Source organism: Sminthopsis crassicaudata, chromosome 2, assembly GCF_048593235.1.
Source record: "Sminthopsis crassicaudata isolate SCR6 chromosome 2, ASM4859323v1, whole genome shotgun sequence".
NCBI lineage: Eukaryota > Metazoa > Chordata > Mammalia > Dasyuromorphia > Dasyuridae > Sminthopsis > Sminthopsis crassicaudata.
In genome coordinates this window covers 337062596-337081331 of record NC_133618.1, presented here as the reverse complement: position 1 = coordinate 337081331, position 18736 = coordinate 337062596, and the positions used below count along the sequence as shown (strand labels likewise).

The 18736-nt window shown below is 35.7% G+C and overlaps 1 protein-coding gene across 4 annotated transcripts in view; it reads right to left on the bottom strand.

The window, feature by feature from the left end:
* EXD2 (exonuclease 3'-5' domain containing 2) overlaps positions 1 to 17774 on the bottom strand; it is a 40635-nt gene extending 22861 nt beyond the window's left edge. For 2 of the 4 annotated variants that reach the window (XM_074290473.1, XM_074290476.1), the window contains exons 1-2: positions 17640 to 17774; positions 7117 to 7457 (exon numbers count right to left, since the gene is read on the bottom strand). In XM_074290473.1, the coding sequence (XP_074146574.1) occupies positions 7117 to 7446 (330 nt within the window). In that variant the 5' untranslated portion in view covers positions 7447 to 7457; positions 17640 to 17774. Of the gene's footprint in view, positions 1 to 7116; positions 7464 to 17307; positions 17433 to 17639 lie in introns of those variants that run through there. The other 2 variants (XM_074290475.1, XM_074290474.1) reach the window with 2 other exon arrangements.
* Between the last annotated feature and the right edge of the window lie 962 nt (positions 17775 to 18736).

Sequence of the window (18736 nt, the reverse complement as noted above, 5' to 3'; positions counted from 1 at the left end):
AAGAATGGAACACTGAATATATTTTCAGAGTTTTTCAATGTGCTAATCAGTTTTCCTGGTTATTTTCTCTTCTTCCTCTTTTTCTTTAAAAAAAAAATTATATGATAGTGGATTTCTTGGATGGAAGGGGAGAGGAAGAAAAACTTGAAGCATAAGGTTTTGCAAAAGTGAATACTGAAAACTATCTGCATTTATTTGAAAAAAATAAACCATTATTAAGAAAAAAAAAAAGGCATATGGCATGATTCTGAGGTGGAGAGAGAAAGATCCTAATTAGGAGAAATCCTAATGTTGCAAAAAAAAAAAAAAAAAGAAAGAAAAAAAAAGAAAAAAAATCAAAGGATATCAATTAAAAGTTGTTATTTTTCAAAAGAATGCTGCAGAAACTTTTTAAGAACAAGCATAGTCCCAAGAAATTATATAACACCTCCCCCTCTCACTCCTTTGCAAAGGTGGTATATCTGTGAGTTCAGAACAATGCTTATGTTTTCAAACTTTTTCAATGCACCGAATTAGTTTTGCTCATTTTTTTCTTCATCTTTTCCTAGTTTTTTTCCCTTAAAAATATTTTGTATTAAATTTGAAATCCAAGGTTTTGCAAAAGTGACTCTTGAAAACTATCTGCATATACTTGAAAAAATAAAATAATATTAAAAGAAAATTTTTTTTGTTATATGTGAATGCTCTGAGAGGGAGAGGAAAGTTAGGAGAAACATAGGTGATATAAAAAAAAGATATTATAAATTTTATTTAAAAAAAAAAGAAAAGAAAGTTACTGCAGTAGTATAAGGCCTGAATGAGAATGGAGGCTAAGGGAGTAGGAAAAAAGGAGACAGATATAAAAAAAGTATTGTAAAGGCAGAATTAATATGACTTAGCAACCAGTAGAACATAGGAAGTAGGATAAGTGAAGAGTCAAAGATAAGTCTAAGGTTGGAAACTTAGCTAGATGGAAGGATTTGAACCTAAGTTTACTGATCCCCATATCTAGGAACTTTTCCACTGCACTCTCTAAGCAAAAAGGTTAACATGATAGGAGAATGGTCCATTCATCTGCCTATTATCAGTTTTTTTTTTACTTTCACTGAATTTTTATTTGCTTTTGTGCCATTGCAGTCAGGAACAAAGGATATACCTAGCTTATGATACTCTGCTTTTAGTAATGCTTTTAGTAGTTTAGTAAAGGAGTGCCTTTAGTTTTGCTCCTTTGCAGATTAATTTTGCTCCTTTGCAATTAGCACAGGTTTCTCTCAATTTTCCACTAGCACCTTATACAATTTCACCCATCCCAATATAAATTTCACTTGTCTTTGCAAGTTTAGGACACTGTACCCTCTATCTTGGAAGCAGAGTCCTACTTTAAATAAAGAGTTAAAGGTGAAGAAGTAGGCTAGGAAAATGAGTGAACAGAAATAATTCTGTCCATAGAAAATCACTATGGTGAAGAGGAAGATAGAAATATACACTCACGAGATAACAAAGTTGGTTCCTACATCCCAAAGCCTCCAAGAAAAATATGAATTGGTCACAGGCCATAGAAGAATTCAAACAGAATTTTGAAAATCAAGTAAGAGAGATAAAGGAGAAATTGGAAAGGGAAATGAGAGTGATGCAAGAAAATCATGAAAAAAGAATCAACAACTTGGTAAAGGAAACAAAAAAAAAAGAAACTAAAAAAAATTACATATTAAAAAACAGAATGGCCAAATGGTTAAAAAAAAAAAAAAGTATGAAAAACTAATAAGGAGAAAAATGCTTTAAAAAGAAAAATTCTTACAATGGAAGAAGCACAAAAATTCACTGAAGGAAAGAATCCCTTAAAAAGTAGTATTGATCAAATAGAAAAGGAAGTACAAAAAGCTCACTGAAGAAAATAATTCCTTAAAAATTAGCATTGGGCAAGTGAAAACTAATGACTATATGAGAAATCAAGAAACAATAAAACAAAATCAAAATGATAAAAAAACAAAAAACGAAAAACAGAAGAGTGTGAAATATTTAGTTGCAAAAACAGATCCAGGAAAGATAACTTTAAAATTATTGAACCATTAGAACAGTTAAGAGGAGTATATACAGCCAGAAGGCACAGGTATGAGTTGAACATGAAGGGATGATAGTCTAAAAATTAAAATTAAGGGATGAGCAAGGAATATAATGGGCGAAAGGAAAATGTAAAATGAAGAAAATTATCTTACATAAAAGCAGCAAGAAAAAGTTTTTTTACATAGAGTGGGAAGAGGAGGGAGCTAAAGGGGAGTGAATCTTATTCTCATCAGAACTGGCTCAAAGAGGAAATAACATATACACTCAATTGGATACAAAAATCTATCTTATTCTACAGGAAAAGAGAATAGGAGGGAGTGGGCAGATTGGAACAACAGTAGTTAGAAACAAAACACTTTTGAGGAAGGACAAGATGAAAGAAGAGAGACAAAAGAATAAACAGGAAAGGAAATAGGAAAATCAGCTGTAGAAATGAAAAACAAATTCAAACAAATTTCTGTGATTAAAGGTCTCATTTCTCAAATATATAAAAAAGTCAAATTTATAAAAATAAGAGCCATTCCTCAATTGATAAATAATCAAAAGATAAGAACAGTTTTCAGATGAAATAATCAAAGCTTTCTATAGCCATATGTTCTAACTCACTACTGATTGAAGAAACGCAAATTAAAACAATTCTCAGACACTATCTCAGACTTATTAGATTAAGTAATAGGACAAAAAAGGAAAATGAAAAATGGTGGAGGGATTGTGGGAAAAGTGAAACATTAATGCATTGTTGATGGAGTTGTGATTTACAACCATTCTATAAAGCAATTTGGGACAATGACCAAAGGGCTATACAATCATTCCTACCCTTTGACCTAGCAATACCACTATTATGTCCATATCCCAAAAAAGAAATTAAAAAAACAAAAAGGAAAAGGACATATAAGTACAAAAATATTTGTAATTGCTCTTTTCTGGTGGCAAAGAACTGGAAATAGAAGGGATGCCCATCAACTGGACAATGCCTGAACAAACTGTAATATGTGAGTATGATAGAATATTATTGTGCTATAAGAATGATGAGCAGGAGGCTCTCAGAAAAACCTTAAAAGACTCAGAAGAAATCAGGAACTGATGAAAAGTGAAATGTACTGTGTGCAAAGTAACAACTGTTACTATGAAAAGATCTGCTGTGAACAACTCAGCTGTTCTCAGCAATACAATGACCTAAGTCTAACATGAAGAATTTATGATAAAAAATACTATCCAGCTCCAGAGGAAGAACTGATGGTCCCTTAATACAAATTAAAGAATACTTTTTTAAATTTTATTTTTCTTGAGGGTTATTTTTTTTTTGGTCTATGGTTTCTTTCACAACATGACTAATATGGAAATGTTTTACATAACTATACATGTGTAATGTATAACCTCAATGAAAAGTGGTGAGAAGGAGTAAAAAAAAGAATTTGAAACTCAAATTTTTAAAAATAAATGTTAAAAAATTGTTTTTTTACACATAATTAGGGAAAATTTAAATATTAAATAAATTCAAAATTTTAAAGGCCATAACATTTTTTATAATCTTGTTTCCTCCTACTTTTCCAAGCCTCTTATACCTTAATCTCTTAGCAATGACATTATCTGTTCCTGTCTGTTTCCTGAATGAAACATCCATCTAACAGCTTGAGACATATTCTCTCTGACTGTGCCCCATGCCTAGAAAGACTCTCTCTTCTTAACTCCTGAGCTCCCGGTTTCACTTATGTTCCAGCTAAAATCTCACTTTCTAATGGAAACTTTCCCAATTTTCCTTAATTCTAGTGCTTCCCTTCTGTTAATTATTTCCTATTTATTATGTATTTAGCTTAATTTCTTGCAGAGTATCTCCTCCATTACATTGTAAACTCCTTAAGGTAAGGGACTTTTTTTTTTTTTTTTTTTTTTTTGCCTTTTTTCTGTATCCCCAGAGCTTAGCACAGTGCCTGGCACAAAATAAGAATTTAATAAATATTTACTGACTGATTGGCAGTATATGCATACTGCAGTATTTTTGCTCTGTTGACAAAAAGGACCATTTAGACTTTTCTACAGTATCTTCATCATCTTTATCAATAAAGCCCCAGGAGCAGCTAGGTGGAACACCAGCCTTGAAGTCAGGAGGACCTGAGTTCAAATTTAACTTCAAACACTTAACACATCCTAGCTGTGTGACCCTGGGCAAGTCACTTAACCCCAGTTGCCTCAGGGGGAAAAAAAACCCTCTGATACTCAAATATCTGATTATTATTCATATACTCCAGGAAGTATAAAGGAAAGAAAAAAACTATTAGCCTTAAGCTGAGTTGCCTTGTAAATGGCCCTGTATCCTCTTAGCGTGGACATAAGGTAGTTGAATGAAGAATATAAATTGAAAAAGGATTCAAAATGGTATAAAACAGAAGGAAGGATTTCCAATATATTTCAAAAGAAAGTTTTCCAATAAGACTTTACTGCTCAATATGAAATTAATTCCTAAAGCATGACATACTTATCAAAAATCTTACAGCTATTAAAACTCAAAACTATATTTAAGGCTTTTGGGTTATCTATCCTGTATTCTAAAAGAAGTTTAAACACATTCTAAAATCAAATAGAAGTTACTTTTTAAAAATTATGTGTCATTCTGGATTAACCAGGCTTCCTTTTATCAGTGATAACTACTGAGAAATATACAGAATAGTAACTTATGTGTATTATTTTAAAACCAAAAATTCCTTTCGCTCTTCATTTACCCCTAATTATGAAACACATTTTTCTCAAGTTGATTTTCTTAATATCTCTTGAAACAGCAATTTTTTAAAAACTGTCAATTTTACATGAGTATCTTTCTAAAATAGATTACATAATCCTGTCTCTAAAATAGATTACATTTAACAGAATGTACCTTATAGAACACTAATATGACTGTCAGCTGCTATTATTTTCTTGATTATATCATCCATTCTTGTCCTGTACTGCCCTCAACAGCTACTGAAATAGAAGGCTGTCTGCTCCCATAACAAACCCTTCTTGATTGCTCTGCTGTTTTGAGATCTTGCCTCCATTTTTTATAGTTCTGTTTTTTTTCTTGTCTTCTTCACTGTCTGACTGTCAAGATATCAATTGTTTAGTGCTTCCAATTAAGTTGCTTCTAACACAAGTGCCCCTATCTCCACCCCTCTTACTTGCTGTTTCTAATTCACTGTCAGTTGGGAAAACCAGGAGCCAGAATTAGTCTAGGCCCACTAGGGCTGTCCCAGATAGCAGGGCTGTGCAATCAACACTAGCCAACAAAGGGTCTTCTCCCTAAGCTGCCACACCTTCATGATCCTGTGATATGGTAGGGGAAACATCTGTTAGGATCTCATCCAGATGGACTAAACTAATTTCTTTCCTTAGAAAGCTTCCTTAGAAGCTACAACAATCCTAAAAATTTAAATAGCTCAGGATACTAAAAATTCAGGTTTTTGATATGGCTTTCTGGTGTTCTACCTTCCTTCTGACCCACAGATCTTAGCTCAATCAATGCCATATCTTTTCCTTGCTCTGAAAGGCCTTCCTTTCTCTAGTAAGATGTCTTCTCTTTCTCATCTGTTAGGTGGAATATGAATATCCATCCCATTTCACTGCAATTTTTAACCTGAGGTATAAAAGCCCATAAATACAGGTTCTTCTCCAGCAGGGCTGAATGTGGGGGTCTTGCCACTGTCTAGAGTTATGCTGAGGAGGTAAACAGGGTAATCAGCTTCTAGCATCTTAGGGTTAATACTCTCCACCATTACCAAACAGTAAACTGAGTCCTAACCCTCCCCAATGCCCATCCTCCTTTGCCTTTCCTTTCTATTGTACCTTATGAGAATCCTCCTCTGCTTCAAAGCATCTAGAATGAAAGAGTCTGAATTCAAACTTGATTCTGCCATGTGACCTAAATGACCTCAGACAAGTAATTTAATCTCACTCTAAAATGAGGGGAGTAGATTAGATGACTTGCCAAAATCGATAGAGCCCTCTTTTTCCTATTCTTTCCATTTTCTCAAGAACCAGAAAACCTAGCTTTTTCCTGAAGACCCTACCTTAATACGTTCCTCATGCTTCCTGACATAAAGGGTCAAGAAGAATTGGTGCTCTTACTGTACTTCACTGTCACTTCTTCTGCCACCATCACTAACAGTCACCTCATTTCCTTGAAGTTTTCTAACCTATCCAATTCTTGCTGCTGCAATCTACAGATCTCCAAGTCACTTTCCCTCTTCCCTAATAAGTTTTTTTGTTGTTATTCAGTCCCTTCAGCCATATCTAACTTTTAGTGACCATTTTGGGTTTTCTTGGCAAAGATACTGAAATGGTTTGTCATTTCCTTCTCTAGCTCATTTTACAAATTATGAAAATTAGGCAAACAAGGTTAAAGTGATTTGCCCAGGCGTGACAAAAATAGTAAATCTCTCAGGCCAGATTTGATCAATCTTTCTGACTCCAGGTCCAGGACTCCTATCTACTACACCACCCTAATTTGTTAACTGTTTTTTTCCATCTCAGACTCTGCCTAGTGAAATACCCAGGCCTCCTAGTTCTTCAACTTTCTCAATTCTTATTACCTCTTTCTCCAGTATACCTCAATCATACAAGAATAATAATAATTGAAATACCTCTTCTCTGCTCATTACTAACAGTTGAATTGGATTTACTTCAGGTGCCAAAATTATGACTTATGGCTTTACAAAAACAAAAGTATGTGTTAGGTTTTTAAAGTAACAGTAAATAATCTCTGAATAAGCACAAATGGCTCAACAAGAAATATAATTACTTGAACATAGTGGGCACATGAATATTTAATGAGTTAAATCTATTTTTACTTACTTCCATAAGCTTGGTCATATTGTAGATGGCTGAGTTTTTTCAATAATTTGATTTCCCACCAACAGTACCTATATAAATGACTAGTAGTGATCCACTCTGCTAAAATCCCATTTAGTTTAAGACCAATATTAGTTTCTCTTTAATCTTATTCATCTACTCTCCAAAAAGATTACTTAGAAAGGAGGTGGGGGTGGTGGAGGGTTTGGGGAGCCTTTTTTGGGGAGGGAAGGGAGTCGCTTTATCACTTACCCACTCACAGTCAATTCCAAGGACTGGACACTGTTCCAATTCCCTCCTAAGTAAGGACTCAACTTCTTCCCATTCCTTTGTCTCAGATACAGTCACCACTTTCTCTCCAAGGATCCTTTCCACTCGTGAGACATTAGGAACAACTAAGAGTGACAACAGTGGCTCTGTTTTCACTGGGGCCAATTCTTGGCTGTCAATTTCTTCCTGAAGCTCTCTGGTGCAGCTGATTTTGCCCCTCCAGCGTTGGAAAACTTTCCATATGATCAGGCCTCCCACTGCTGTGCCCAAAAGGGTAGCCACCGTTGTAGCAACTATATTGTGTTTGAGCATCTTCCTCTTTCCTGTAACTCAAGAGAATATTTGGTTACTACCCCAAACTGCAAAACAAATGTAAAAAACAAAGAACAAAAATGATAGCCTATTTGAAGGAATTGTTCCCACTAAGCTGGGCTTGAACACTTACAGCAAAACATTTCCTTTACATTTCCAACACAAAGTTGAAGGTAACTAGGGTCAGCATTAGACAATACTGAGAAATAGTTAAAGTTGGTGGTCTTTTTTCCCTTTCATATCCCAACATTGGTGGTATGCTCTCCTCCCCCTGCTCACCATTCACTCGTTTTAATTACTGCCATTAAAAAAAGAAATGTTATTATAAGTTTCAGAGATGGAAGATGTTTTGGAAATCACCTAGTTCAATCTCATTTTATAGATGAAAAAATTTAGTCTCAATGAAGTTAAGTGACTTGCCCCAATTCATAGTGTTAAGTAGAAGGGTGAAGATTTTAACATATCATCTGACTCTAAACCCAGTGTTGTCACTACTTATCTGTAAAAATTAAATGACATGATGTATATGAAAGTATTTGATAACTATAAAGTTCCACACAAATTTAAACCAACCACAACAATATTAATTGGCAGATTACCTCTAGGAGTCAATAGGATCACTGCTAGGAGTGGGAGATGTGAGAAAGAATCACCTTGTGGCAAAAGAAGAGACAGAAATAATGAATTAACTGGAAGGATGCCACAGAAGTAGTGGCAATCCCAACAAAGAAGCCTTAATCCTATTTTACCTAATTTTCTTGTTAACTAAGTGCTAAGCTTAGTAATTTCTACCTAGCAAAGGTATATGTGCTTCTAGCACCCTAGTTTCTAGTTAGTCCCATTCCCCCCCATTCTAGTTCTATTTCTGATTAACCAACCATTACTATCTCAGACTATGTGAATAAAAGTGTATATCCCTAATTAAAAGGGATCATTTGGGGTCAGGTGGGAAGATATAATGGGTTGGAATAAGAGAAAACATAGGTAGGGGTCTATCTGTTGTCTTTGAAATTATATTATTCTTCCTATAAAAAAGTAAATTGGAATATGTCTATTTTAATGTGAGGAGGTAGAGGATCAGAAAGGGATATCTGGTGAATCCTTCATAGAGATAAAAAGGTAAAAAATTATTAATTTGACATCACAAAAATAATACTAAGCTCCCATGATATATTCAAGAGAACAAAGAAAGGCTAAGAAGATAATGTCAAAGAAAAGATAATGACAAATGTCAGAGGGAACGTGAGAAAACTGGGACTAATAATTAAATTAATACATTGTTGGTGGAGTTGTGAACTACTTCATCCATTCTGGAGAACAATTTGGAACTATGCCCAAAGAGCTATAAAACTGTGCATATCCTTTGATCCAGCAGTGTTTCTACTGAGCTTGTATCCCAAAAAGATCACAAAGAAGGGAAAGGGACCCACATGTGCAAAAATGTTTGTGGCAGCCCTTTTTGTAGTGGCAAGAAACTGGAAACTGAATGGATGCCCATCAACTGGAGAATGGCTGAGCAAGTTATGGTCTATGAATATTATGGAATATTATTGTCCTATAAGAAACGACCAGCAATATGATGTCAGAAATGCCTGGAGAGACTTACACGAATTGATGTTAAGTGAAATAAGCAGAACCAGGAGATCATTTTACATGGCAACAGCAAGATTATTTGATGATCAATTCTGATGGATATGGCTCTTTTCATAGAGAAATTTACTCTAACATAGTTTTTTGGTATACACATAATTTTACCATTTATTAAATATAAAGCACATTTGCATTTATTTATTTATTCATTTTTAGCATTTACTTATTATATGAAAAATTAAATCTTGGCAGAATATTTGATGCTACAGGACAGAAAATCTTGAACATTTTTCTTAGTTGATTAATATATAGATATTTTGCAACCCCATGTGGGGTCATGATCCATAATTTAATTTTTTTATTATAGCTTTTTATTTACAAGATATATGCATGGATAATTTTTCTGCTTGACCCTTGCAAAACCTTCTGTTCCAACTTTCCTCCTCCTTTCCCCAATTCCCCTTCCCTAGAGGGCAGATAGACCAATGCATGTTAAAGTATATGTTAAATACAATATATGTATAAATATCCATACAGTTATTTTGCTGCACAAGAAAAATCGGACTTAGAAATAAGGCAAAAAAACTTGAGAAGAAAATCAAAAAGGACATGGCTCTTTTCAACAATGAGGTGATTCAGACCAATTCCAATGGTCTTATGATGAAGAAAACCATTTATACCCAGAGAGAGGACAGTGGGAAATGAATATGTACTACAACATAGTATTTTCACTTTTTCTATTGTTTGCTTGCATTCTGTTTTCTTTCTCATTTTTTTCCCCTTTTGGATCTGATTTTTCTTGTGCATGTTTGTGGAAATTTGTATAGAGGAGGTGCACATGTTTAACATATATTGGATCACTTGCCTACTATGGGGAAGACAAGGAAAAGAGGGAAAAAATTAGAACACAAGATTTTGTAGGGGTGAAAGTCAAAAAATCATCTATGTATATATATTTTGAAAATAAAAAGCTATATATATATATTTTTTAAAAAGGTCATATTGTAAAGAACAGAACTGCCAATAACTAACAATTTGGTATCACGTACATTTACTCTTACCCATAGAAAAGGTGGGAAAGTAATCCAGGTTTATGCACAAATAGCTATAATCATTCTACACTTGCCTTCTATTAGTAAATGTTATGATTATTATTGTTTAGGAAATGTTATGTGTTAACAGCATTATGATGACTGATTTGGTTTTTTAATAAATCGTAAGCATATCAATTGGGGCTCAAAATAGCAAAGGCAGTAGGAGTGAGGCTTTTCTTCTCCTTGACTTCTCAACAGTTACTTCTAGCACAGCATGGTTGGTAGCCCCACTTTAACAAATTCAGATCTTTCAGCATGAAACCAGGTTGAAGTGAACAAGCCAAACTAGAGATTAAAAATAAATCTGGGCCACACTTTTATATAACTAAGAGCCAAGAGTAATGGAAAACTCCTGAAAACAAAATTCTAATACCATGAAACAAATAATTATATATATGGAAATGAAGTAAGTGCTCTTCAACTAGAATATGTGTAATATGTGAATGAATATGCTAAACCATAAGAGAAAAAAAAAACCAAAAGGGGAAAAAAAAAAAAGGGAAGACTGGTACAAATTAATGAAAAGAGAAATGAGCAGAACTTTAACATCATATACCATTAACTACAACACATAAAGGAAAACAGTGATGAACTATAAAAACCAAACCAAATATCTAGAAGACCAAATAATAAACACTTCCCATCTTTCAGTAAATAAGGGAATAACTAACTACATGTACAGAAATGTTGCATAGCTTATGTATGCAGCAGCAACTGGTTTTGTTTAATTATTCTTTGTTATGAGGGAAAGTTCAATGGATAAAGTATAATGGCAAATGTTGGTTGTATAAAAATAAAAGGCAACAGTAAAATCTAAGGAGGTAAGGAACTCATTAATCAAGTTAGATTTTAAAAACGCATATAGAAGACAGAAATCTAAATAGGTAGTGAATGGATGAAGAATACAAAAAAGTGGCACAGATTTATTAGAAAAATGTCAGGAGTGCTACAATCTGGGATAAATTGGAGATGATGAATACCTGAAGGCTGAAACTCAAAATAAGAGAGATGATCTGAATAATAAATCAACCAGTATTTACTAAATACCTACCCTGTGTTAACCACTATGCTAAATGCTGGAAAATCTAGATCTGACTTCAAAGAGATCAAGTAACTAGATTCACATGCCAAAAAAAAACTAATAACAACAACAATAATAAAATACTAAAAACACTAAACGAATTGGAGAACATGATTGCTGAGCTAAAGTCTGAATGAAAGTAAGGCCCTAGACCTGGAAATATACAAATGTTGTCCTAATTGTTTAAAAAAAAAAAAAAAAAAAACTGGAGGGGGGAAGCGTGGTATCTTCAAACTACAGCCCTCTGAGCTTGATTTTTTATTCCTTTTTTGAGCATTTCAAAGGAAAGCAGTTATCACTAAGAGTCAGTATAACTTTATTAATCATAAATGATCCAAGGATAGATATGAAGGGGCAGTTCCATATGTAAAAAATTCATTCAAGTGAGCAATAGCCAGGTCATTATAATTAGAGAACTTATAAGATTGGCAAAAGATACTGAACTAAAAGGAAAGTGACAAATACTGGAGAGGCTTTGGGAAAACAAACATACTAATGCAAGCTGTAAATGGAGACATGAATTAGTCTGGCCATTCTGAAAAAGCAATTTGGAATAGTCTCCCAAAATAAAAAGTTACCCAATTACATATACTCTTTGATTTGGAAAGTCTACTTAAATCTGTATCTCTTTATCAATCTAGATCAATTCTATATCTCTCTATATATAAATATAAAGAGAAAAAGAACCTATCTGTACAAAAAAGAAAAAAGGAAAAAAAGGAGTATTCATAGCACCTTTTTTTTTTTTTGTACAAAGACAAAATGAAGAATGATTGAACAAGTTATTGAGTATCAATGTAATAAAATCTTATTTTTATTGTAAGAAATGATGAAGAAACTGGTTTAAAGAAACCTGGAAAGACTGGTAGAACTGATTCAGAATGAAATAAGCAGAACAATTTGTCCAATAACAATACTACAAAGTGAAATAATGTTAAAAGACTCTAAACTCTTATCAGTGTAATGATCAAGCACAAATCCATAGATATTATGTTGAAAGATGCTACCTATTTCCTGGTAAAAATTAAAAACAACTCGACTACAGAATGAGATTTTCATTCATTCATTCACTGGTTTTATTGGACATGGCAAATGCATAAATCTGTTTTGCCTAATTTTTTTTTTTTAAAAAAGGTATTTTGTTTTTCTTTTTCAATTAGGGAATGGGGATGGGATAGAAAGAAAGTGATTTTTTTTTCTTAATTGAAAATTTTTTTTATTTAGATCAAATTATTATATTGTATATAAAGTAAAGTATATTTATTATATACTTGAAAAACTATACTTAATACAGACTCAGATTCTAAGAATAATTTTTCTGTTTGGTTTTTTTATATGAAAATGCTCCTATATTTAGATTTTTTTAATTCAGAATTTTAAAAAAATAAATAACAATGAACTTGATGAAGTTTAGGTTTTGGGTTCCCTTTAGTAAGGAACCAAAATGAGATTAAGGTTTCTAGGTGGTCAGGGAGTTAAATGATAAGATTTGCAGGTTTGGGATTCAGGGAACCAAATGGGGAGATTTGGTTCCCCCTGCACCCCACCTTGGGATTTGGTGCAAGGATAGGGAGTTTTGGGGAAACTCCCTTCTGGCAGCGCAGAGATTCTCTGTAAAGGAATTTACAGACTCAAAAACCTAGATTGATAAAAGAGATTTATTATAGGGATTGAGAAGTTTAGAAATCCTGACAAGAGAGTCTGGTTAGGGAAACATAAAGAGAGGATAACACTGGAAAAGAATATTATCCGGTGGGCAGAGGAGACTCCTTGGCCTAGCATGTCATGTTTAGAACCTCTGCAAAGATAGGATTTTAGTTTGGCTCTTTTATAATAGGAGTTTTGGCTACAAGCTGAAGGGACTAGTGGGTGAAGTCCCAAGTTGGCTCATCTACTTGATAGGTTTCAGCTTGAGCTGGAATTTGAATAGAATTCAATGAGTTTCTTCAGTTCAATAAGATTAGAATTCCTTTTACTAGATAACAGAATGAAACTACCTAGTTTGCTTTCCCTCGGGCTGGGTCCCTCACTGAGGCATAGTTGAAGGAGATTTTCCTTCAAGGAATTTTTAGAGATTTGGGGTCCCTTACAACTCACTTCATTTCCTTTTCTGACAGGATTACTAGAATAAGGGAAGTGATAAATAGAGTACACCTAGAGTTTAGCAAGGTATTTCACAAAAGTATTTTATACTATTATACTATTCTTGTGGTCAGCTCTCAGCCTAGCTGCTCATTTACCACTTCTCTCACTGGAAAGTAACAGCCTCTCAGTTTGCCACTCCACCTTAAGTCTCTCTTCTCATCTATTTCCTTCACAATTTTTGATACTAATTTCCCTAAAATACAGTTCTGATCATGTAACTCCCCAATTCAACAAACTCCTTGTGGCTTTAGTATCAACTCCACTGTTTACCCCTTAAAGTCCTTCATAATCTGGCCCAAAACTACCCTTCTGATCTTATTACCCATCACCCTTACACATCCTCTTACACAACCTACAACCCAACCACACTAGCCTTCTTAATGTTTTTCATACAAAATGTTTCATCTTTCCAACTCTTGTACCTTTGCACAGGTTGGAATACATTCCTTCCTCAGTTCGGCCTCTAAGAATCTCTGGTTTCCTTTAAGGCTCAACTAGAGCAATAACTTCAACAGGCCTTTCTAGATTTATATATGCAGATGTTGTTTTTTGGGGCTAGATGGTAAATTCCTTGAAGAAAAATATTATTTCATTTTTGTCTTTATCTCTAGCACTATGACAGTTAGAAGGCACTCAATAAATTCTTGCTTAGATTGACATTATTCCCCTCTAGCTCATTTCAAGCAGGAATTGCTTTCAGACTTTCTTTTTGTTATTTATGTAAATTTATTTTACACTGTGCCTCAAACTTGGTTGGTGTTTAAAAATAAGTATTTGATTAAGAAAACTAATACCTTTTCCTCCCACATTAAGTCTTTCAGTAGCCACCTCTGACTAAGTTTTTATTCCTCTGAATCCCCCTAGATCATGTTCACATAAATTGTTTTCTTTTGACTCTGAAGTATAGGACTTTAGTTTTATCCTTAATGAATTTCAACTTATTAAATTCAGTTCAGAAGAACCCCTTATATCTAACAAAAAAAAGGGGGGGAGGGGGGAGAGACACCTTGTAAAAAGACCAATACATTCATTGCTGCTGTAAGTACAAATTGGTTCAACTTTTCTGGAAAATAATTGGAAGTCTCAAAGAAAAAGTTACTTTTTAATTTAATTTAAATTAAATTAATTTTAATTTTTAAAAAATTAAATTAAATTAATTTTAATTTTTAAAGCTTTGACTCAAAGATCCCACTACTGAAGATATCCCACAGAGAGGTAACAATTAAGAAAAAGATACTTAGTAACAAAAATATTCTTAGTAAAATTATTTGCAACAATTTTTAAAACTCAGAAAAACATGCTTAATAAACTATGTAAATATAAGGGAACATAAATTACCTTGTTTTAAGAAAAAGGAAGAATACAGAGAACCTTGGAAAAACTAGATGAAAGGAGATTGACCAGGAAGAAAAATATGCATAAAAACACCAAGAAAACAACTCTTCAAAATCTGATCCATTCAGTGACAATTTAAGACTTTATAATGGTAAAGACAAGATTCACTCTCTACAAAAGTGAAAGAATACTATAGGTGTGGAAAGTTTAGCAGACCATTATGTAGATTTGTTTTGCTTTACGCTAATTTTTTTTTATTCTAAAGAAATTTTCAAAGGGCGGTGGGAGGGAGAGAGGGTAGGCTCTGTGAAAAAACAGTAATATCAAAAGGAGACATTGATAAATATTTTTTCAAAAAATTTATGTGAACACCTGCATGCAGTGATGAAGAATGAGGAAAATAGAGCCAAAAAATATTGGTGAAAAATCATAAGATGACTATCCACCTCTTGAAGTTATAAGAAGCCTAAGAAGTCTATGGGGAACGTCCCAAATTGGACAATGTGGGAATTTGTTTTGCTTGACTCTGATTATTTTTTTAATGGTTTTTTTTCCTCCTTTTTTTCTTTATAATGAGGATGGATGGGGAGAAAATAAATGCTTATTAATTGAAAAAATTGGGAAAAATCTAATCACAGTGAAGAAGGGACCCCAAAACTCTCTAAAACTCCTTGAAGGACAGATTTTCCTTGAATCCTGGCCTCTGTAAAAGATTCTGTGAGAGGTGGGCACCACCCTCATTGATAACTCTTACTACTGATTAAGCTTCCTATTGAATTAAAGAGACTCATTCAATTCTATTCAAATTCAGCTCAAGCTGGACCCAGCCCCATCAAAAGCAACCCCCAGCTTGTAGCCAAGGCTTATAAAAGAGACAATCTAAAACCCTCTCTTTGCAGAGGTCCTAACATGCCATGCTATGCCAAGGAAACCTCTGCCCACTGGAATAATATTCTCTTTCAGTGCTACCCTTTCTTTATCTCCTTCACCTTTCCCTAATTAGACTTTATGCCTCTGTCAGAGTTCTCTAAACTTCACTTCTCTGTCAGACTTTGCCACTAAGGTTTTCAGCCTTTAGCAAAGGCTGACTTCCCAATGCCAATGATGAACCTTTTATCAATCTAGCTTTTTTGGGTTTGTAAATTCCTTTATGAAGAATATCTGCACCGCCAGAGAGGGTTCCCCAAAACTCCCTACCCATGCACTGAATCCCAAGGGAGTGTAGGGGAGCCTAACCTCTCCATTTGGTTCCCTGAACCCTGAACCTGCCATTAGATCTCATCATTTAACTCTCTGACCACCAGAAACCCATATCTCATCATCTGGTTCCCTGACAACAATCTAGACTTCATCATATTTTGGTTCTCGAAACCCCAAAACCTAAACCTCATCAATAGGATTACATATTTAGGACTAGAAGAGACATAGAACTATCATGTTTCAACACTTTCATTTTAGAGCTGAAGAAAATGAGACCCAAAGAGTGATGAGCCCAAGATCACGTAATCTTTAGAGTACTAGAATTGGGATTTGAACCCCTTAATCTTAAATCTTTGCCTTTTCACTATGGTGTGAGACAAAATTCATATCCCATCTTAAACCAAAATGATTTGTTTGCCTTGTTTTTCCCCTTTTAAGAAGTTCCAAATTTTTTCACCAGAATTGACAAAAAAACACCAATGACATAAAAATTCCAATGACTAATTTAGTCATTGAGATTATTTTTAGTTTTACAACCAAGAGACCTTGGAAGTTATTTAGTCTAACTTCATAAATAAGAAAACTCGGAAAAGTGCGAGCCCAATGAGTGCCCTGAGCAAAAGTAACAGAGACAAGGTTATGAACCTGGGTCTTCTGGCTCCGAATTCTCTTTTCAAATATTCTCTAAACTAATTCAAAAAATCTCCCTTAAGATCATCACACAGCAATCAATTAACAATATTAAACATCTACTAAGTCCCAGTCCATAAAGGAGTTAATAGCCTAAATTCCAAACTATATGAAAAACAAATAGAAATCATGGATAAAACGTCCACTTTCCCAACCCATGAAAACAGCATAAATAAGTACGGGGTGGAGAAACGGGTACACAGCTGGCTCTCCTTCCAGCCACAACATCGAATCTGGGCTAGTATGGCAAACTGGACCGCTGCTGAGAACTCATTAGTCAGGGCAAGAGCCGGAGGAAGTCATTAAGACGGGGGCAAAGATCCGGGAGATTCAGGAAAGACAGACGGTGTGTGAATGAGGGGCACAAAGGAAGGGAGAGTTCTAGAACACGCATTTCGGAGAGCATCTCGAGTGTAGACAGGTATTTGAAGACTCAGCTTCCTCTCCGGATTTTTTTTTGGGGAAAAAAAACAACCCAATAGCTTCAGAAGAACTAGATGGAAAGAAATCAGTGGTGCGTGGGTGAGATAGAGAGGGGCGCCCCTCTGGAAGGAGACTCCCTGAGACCCTCCCAGGTGGAGAACACCTGATCTCCGGCAGCTGGAGACGCCTCCAGATGTGTCTGCACAAGCGGGAGGGGAGGCGGGGGAAGGCGGGAAGAGAACGGGAGGAGACATTTTTGGTCAGTGTATGAGGGAGAAATGCAGGGAAATAGAGGGGACACACCTCTGGAAAAGCACTCCCAGAGTGCTGGTAGGGATAACTCCAGGTGTTTGCGGAGCCCGCCTCCCTCGCGCTGCGTGGGGCAGGGCGCAGAGGTCTCAGGAGCGTCCTAGGCGAGAGAAGTCCCCCCGCCCGAAGAACAGATATAAGGGGGTGGGGCGGCGCGCACAGAGCGGGGGGGTTGGGAAGCCTCAGAGGGAGTAGAGGGTGGGGCAGAGTCCCGCCCCTAGCGGAGGTCAGCCCTCCCAAAGGGAGGGCGGCCGTAGTCCTCCCATCCTGTCTCCTCCCACAGAGCGGGTCCCTGGCCGCGCGGGCTCCAGAACTAAATCACTTACCGGAAGGGAGCTCTCTGGGACATCAGACTGACTGGAGCGGCACAGCTGGAACCTCTGCCTCCGCGTGCCTCCCCCGGCGTCCGCTTCGGCGGGAACCACTTCCGCTGGCTCACTTCGGAGATAAGTGGAGCTACGCAGGCGGTCCTTATGGCGCATCTTCCGTGCGCGTGGGCGGCGCCATGTTGTACGGCAACGCGCCCCTCGCCGGTGATCCAGTCTCGTCCCCCTGGCTTCCAGGAAGGACTTAAGTGTGGATGTCAAAGTACAAATGCAAGGATATTTCTGATGTGGACTCGAAAACGTTGCAAATAAGACTTAAGAGCCAGTTTATGATCTTGACTTTTTCATATAGCTATATAAACTTAGACGATTGAGACACGGATTTAGCATTACAAATAGTGAGTTTAAAATATCTATAGGACAGCAGCTGGAAATGGGGCTTCGGGGTCACCGACCATTGAATCCACAAGAGTTAATGGGATCACCAAGTGAAACAGAGAGAAGACGATCTGTGACAAAGCGCCCAATGTGACCTGGATGAAGATGCAGAAAAAAGGAAACTTGGAAAGAACAACTGGAAGAGAACCAAGAAAGAGTTGTGTTATAAAAATGTGGAAGACAACGGTCAGGCAGCATCAGCAGCTGCAGTGAAGGCACAAAGAATGAAGTCTGAAATTAAGAAATCATTAGTAAATTTAAAGAAGACAGTTCCAAAAGCTGAGGTCATAAGACAGATAATGGAAAATTAAGAAGGGGTTGAGAGTCAAGGAAGTAGAAGTGATTGTTATAAATGGCCTTCTCAAGCTTGTCCCAAAGTCAAAAGAAAGAGACGGGGTCATACTCAAGATGGATACATCAAATGAAGGTTCTTTGAGGGTGGGAAAGTAGTTGAGAGCCTTGCTTGCTTTGTATTTTACTAAAAAATATTAAGCCATTTGCTGAGATCTTCCTCTTTTCCCCTGTCCTCTCACACAGTTCAGATGCCTCCTGCCACTACCTCCTTATTCCATTCCATCTGGAATGAAGAGGTGGCCCTGCTGTTTGCCAAAGTTAACTCCTCTACATGCATAAGGCGTTCCATTCCATTCCATCTCCAG